We start from the raw sequence: 4,663 nt of genomic DNA on the forward strand, positions 1-4,663 counted from the left end.
CTACTTCTCCAGCTCAAGTCAGATTTTAATTTGCCTGTTTACCATTTATATGCTAGATGTTTATGTATCTTTATGGGTTTTTCCAGCACTCAGGTATCCATTTAAGATTTCAGTTAGATGTTTCAATTCTCAACTAAAAAGGTTTTGTAGTTAAAAGCACTTGAATAATCAATCTATACATTACTGAGGTTATGGACTTTATTACTCAAGCACATGAACACCATAATCCCTCCATTTTTAAGAGTTAACTAAGGTAAGTCATTCAACAAAACAGCCAATTAGAATCCTGATGTCTGATCTTAAAACTGGATCCTACATACAGTACTAAGTCATAAAGGAGGCTGATACAAATTCTTATCAGTAGAGACTTCCCATGGGAAAAATAAACAGCTGCGATCTGGAAAATGAGTTCAAGTTTAAAATTCTGATAAAGGACTAACTAGGGGGCCACTAAGACTGACATGGGAACCAAGACCATACTCCCCCCTGCCCCCTTCTACTGCAGTTTACCTATAAGCACTTAAAGATCTTTTTTTCTTGAGGAGTCACTCCTGGTATAGCACTTAGGCGATTAACTGATGAGAGTGAGCCCTTGTCAGCTCCATACTCAAGGACAAAATGTCATTCTATATACAATGGTAAGATACAAGTACTGCATAGCTTGGTGTCACGGTCACTTCAAGATAGCCAGTCCAGGAGCTGGGGCAATAGCACAGCAAGTAAGACGTTTGCCTTGCACGCGGGTTCAATTCCCAGCATCCCATATGGTCCCCCGAGTACTGCCAGGAGTAATTCCTGAGTGCAGAGGCAGGAGTAACCCCTGTGCATCGCCCGTGTGACCCAAAAAGGAAAAAAGAAAAAAAAATGCCGGTCCAACATCTGTACAGTTTAATCTTTCCCATTTTTTTGGGTGGGAGTTTGGGCCACACATGGCAGTGTTCAAGCCCCATATATGCTGGATCCTGGTTTTGAACAGAATCCGCTGCATGCAAGATCAATGTCTTGCTTCCTACACCCTCTTCAGACCAACTCATTCCTATCTTGATACTTAGCAAAGTTGCTCTGGCCCTGCCTACATTTACTAAGTCACCTGACGTTGGGAACCACAGTAAATTTCATGTTTTATTGTGTGATTAAAAAAAAAAAACCCAGTAATTAGCAGATTAAAAAGTTCTGGAGCCAAAGCGATAGCACAGTGGGTAAGCCGTTTGCATGCAACTGGTGTTGCATCCCATGGTGTGACCTCCCCCACAAAGATTCTTATCAAAGCTTTAGCCTACCAATCCATTCATACTTTTATACTTCCTAGTGAACACCCTGTATTTGTAGTAATTCTATTCTTTCAATCACTTGCACTTATTTAATTGTGCAAATTATTAAAGCAAATCCTGTCATGATTGACAAACAATAACCCAGCTACTAAGCAGATGGTACTTACCTGTATCTGGCCAGGTGAATAGCAAAAGTGAGCTGGGGAGATGGCTCAGAAGGCAGGAACACTGGATTTGATCCGTGACATCACAGCACTGCTGAGTATGCCCTCATAGTATTAAACAAGTCCTAGAGTTCATCTGCTTTCTTGTCATCTTAAATAGTATCACAATTAGTTCTAAGAAAGTTGTAAAAGTCACTCACAAACTTAAGAGTCACTAATTACCAGTCTAACAATAATACCTTAACACACCAGATTTTTTTTAAAACCAGAACATTTATTCATACTAATTGATGAAATCCTTAAGATGAACTGGATGCTGCAACAGCTGCTCTCTTGGGTTTGGGCGTTGTTCCCTCACGGAATCCATGCCTGTACCATGTTAAAAACAAGAACATTATTTCAGCAAGCCACTCACACACACATCATTCCTGTTATATAGATCTTAATGTGCTTATCTCAGTTAAATGCTGAAATCAGTATTGAATTCATATGTTCAGACATTTATTTTTGCAACATCATCGATAAGCTGCTACCAATCCCACCTAATTCAAATGATCTATATTAGGAACACATACTGGCACTATCTTGTACCAGGCTGGTCTTTTTTCACCAGAGATAGAATAACGAGAAAAATGCATCTATATGCTGGAGTAGGGTATCCTAACTCACTTCATGTTTGCTGAGCATGCTTGATGAAGGGCATTCTCTAAATGGCACAATTAAGCTTTATATTTTTACCCACACATAGTCTAAGGTAAAGGCATTATAATCTACCTGCCAAAAACTGTGAGATCCATCAAGTCTCACTTCAGTTCCTGCTTGTAACCCCTATGTTACAGGGACCTTTCTGTACCTGCCCGTCATTACTGCACAGCACAGGAACACAAACACCTGAAGTGACAAATCTGCCAAACACTCTCTGTGGCACTGGACAGCAATCTGCCCACACGGATGACAGCTAAGACCGCAGGCTGGCTAACCCTTTAAACGCTGCTGTCCGGCCCAGATAGTACAGTGGGAAGAGGTGGGTTAAGGCCCACCCAGTCCTGCCCAGTTCTGGGCCATACAGGTTGTGGTCCCCTCACAGCTACTCTAACAGGAGTATTTCCAAGTTTAGGTTGGAGCTGAAACCCCGTATTTCTCATGAACTCCAATGCCAGATTTTAGGCGACAGGACAAAAATGACACTTCTAAACATGAAAACTACTGGCTTCCTACAGTTAAGACTTGACCAGAACGACAAAACGTTAGGACCCCATCAAGCCCACTGCCCAAACAACTCCATGCCTCCCATCTCTCCACCTCCTTTTACTGCTCACCAAAAATCAGCCCAACTGGTCTGAAGGTGACAGCGACAATCGGAGGGGGGGACCAGGGGTCAGAAACCTGGGGATTCCCCCCCCCACTAAACCAGGGCATCCTTATCCTTATTTAACAACCAGCCACTGGGGAAGGTGTCTCAGCAACAACCCTCAGACCTGCTCCGTGCCCCAGGGTGCACGGCCAGCCCAAAGCCATACCTGAATCTGCGGTATACAATTTTCAGGTGCCTCATGCGACCCGTGCCGGTGGTGTTCCTCCTCTTGGCCTTAGCACTCCAGTTATCTGCAACACAGACGGGGGGGGGGGGGGGGCTCAAGCGTTCGGCCTCAAGGAGGCACAGGAGGGCGAACCCCCCCCACCAGGGTCCAGCCTCCCCGCGGGCTTACACTTCCTCTTGCGCTTGGCGGGGTAGCCGCACTTGCCGCAGGTGGACTTCTGCAGGTGGTAGGCCTTGGAGCCGCAGCGGCGGCACAACGTGTGCGTCTTGTTGCGACGCTTCCCGAACGACGACGTCCCCTTCGTCTGCAGGCGGAGGGGGACACAACGCACACCCGGCGACGGGGTCTCAGTGGCGTGGCCTCCCGCGGCACACTCGGGCACGCTGTTCACGGTCCCCGAGCCCCGCCACCCAGGAAGTCCCTCCGGTGTGAAGTCTCCGACCCACACGCGGGCAGGCACTCACGCCCGCCCAGCTCCGGCCCGCCCGGGGTCTGCAAGTCAGCGCGGGCGAACTGGGCTCCCGCCGGGCTACGCCCACCGGCCAGTGGCAGCCCTCCTCGCGGACCCCGAGCCCGACTCCCCGTCCCCAATCCCGTGTTCCCGTGCAGAAGCGGGACGGGGCCTGCTCGCGCCAGTCCTCGAAAGGGGCACTCCAGGGAGCGCGATGGGCCGTTCTCTAGGCTCTGTCAAGGACATCCCGCTCCCCTTAACCAGGGACCTGGCCCGCGACCCCCAGACAGACCGCGGCGCGGCGGCAAGAGCGAGGATGGAAGCCGATTCCAAGAGCCCGGGGAGACAACTCACCATCGCGCTTCTACGGCGGGGACCAAAGAGACCGGAAGAGGAGGCACTTCCGCTATATCGCGCGCCGAAACTTCCGCCGGGAACACTTCCGGCGCGGTGCAGCGTCCTTAAGCGTCCGTCACCGCAGGAGGAGGCGGGGTCGGGAGGAGAAGACTCGGCGGGTGGTTGGCCGAGGAGCTGCGGCTCGGCGGGGCTTGCAGCTTGGGGGCGGTTCCCTCCGGGTCTTCATTCTCGGCACTGTGCACCGTTCGGGCCGGGACTGTGGCTGGACTGTGTTCCTGCCCGCAGCCGAGAGGACCCTACCATCACCTGCGGGGGCGGGGGGTAAGGGGATCGCGCGGCGGCTCAGCTCTTGTGACATGTGGCCAGTGACCGAGGTGGTTCGGGCTGCTTTTGGAGCACGCTGAGCCTCGGCCATCGTGCCCGGGGTTCACAGTCTGAATATGAGCAAATGTGTTTTTTTCCTAGACGTGGTTACCTGAAAGCCAGTGGTTTGGCCCCAGGTTTCAATGTGCCGAAAAATAATGTGGAAAGTGTTCGAATTAAATTTCCAGCGAGATAGTACAGCGGGTAGGATGATTGCCTTTGCACAAAGCTGACCTGGGTTCGGTTCCCGGAACCCCAAGGTGGTTCTCTGAGCCCACCAGGAATGATTCCTGAGCGCGGAGCCAGGAGTAAGTCCTGAAGCAGGACTTACCGGGTGTGGCCCCCCCAACTAATAAATATATTGCCTGCTCTATACCGTGAGAAAATCTGAGCCAGCAGCTTTAAGCAGGGCCTGAAGTTTGCACTTAAAAGACGGGGGAAGATAGTGTAGGAGGTACTTTGTGCTTGCACCACCAGGGGTCACTCTCACTTGGTCTGCGTCCTGCTTACCCCGAT

General features: G+C 50.3%; 1 protein-coding gene and 1 non-coding gene across 2 annotated transcripts; both read right to left on the minus strand.

Annotated features, from left to right (window-relative positions):
* Positions 1-1,688: 1,688 nt before the first annotated feature.
* Positions 1,689-3,879, minus strand: RPL37 (ribosomal protein L37). The gene is made up of 4 exons (XM_004605537.2): positions 3,782-3,879; positions 3,145-3,280; positions 2,956-3,040; positions 1,689-1,804 (listed from the first exon to the last, which is right to left on the minus strand). Exons 1-4 carry the CDS (start codon positions 3,782-3,784, stop codon positions 1,735-1,737), a joined length of 294 nt encoding a protein of 97 aa, XP_004605594.1. The 5' UTR covers positions 3,785-3,879; the 3' UTR covers positions 1,689-1,734.
* Positions 1,884-1,963, minus strand: LOC129401009 (small nucleolar RNA SNORD72). Its single transcript, XR_008628038.1, has one exon. It is a non-coding gene; the product is annotated as a small nucleolar RNA SNORD72 (small nucleolar RNA).
* Positions 3,880-4,663: the final 784 nt, after the last annotated feature.

Source organism: Sorex araneus, chromosome 1 (genome assembly GCF_027595985.1).
Source record: "Sorex araneus isolate mSorAra2 chromosome 1, mSorAra2.pri, whole genome shotgun sequence".
Taxonomy (NCBI): Eukaryota; Metazoa; Chordata; class Mammalia; order Eulipotyphla; family Soricidae; genus Sorex; species Sorex araneus.

Coding starts and splice junctions, on each gene's coding strand:
- RPL37 (XM_004605537.2), bottom strand. Junction 3,041..3,144: donor CGCCAAGCGCAAGAGGAAGT/GTAAGCCCGCGG, acceptor TCTGTGTTGCAG/ATAACTGGAGTGCTAAGGCC. Junction 1,805..2,955: donor ATTGTATACCGCAGATTCAG/GTATGGCTTTGG, acceptor AACATGGTACAG/GCATGGATTCCGTGAGGGAA.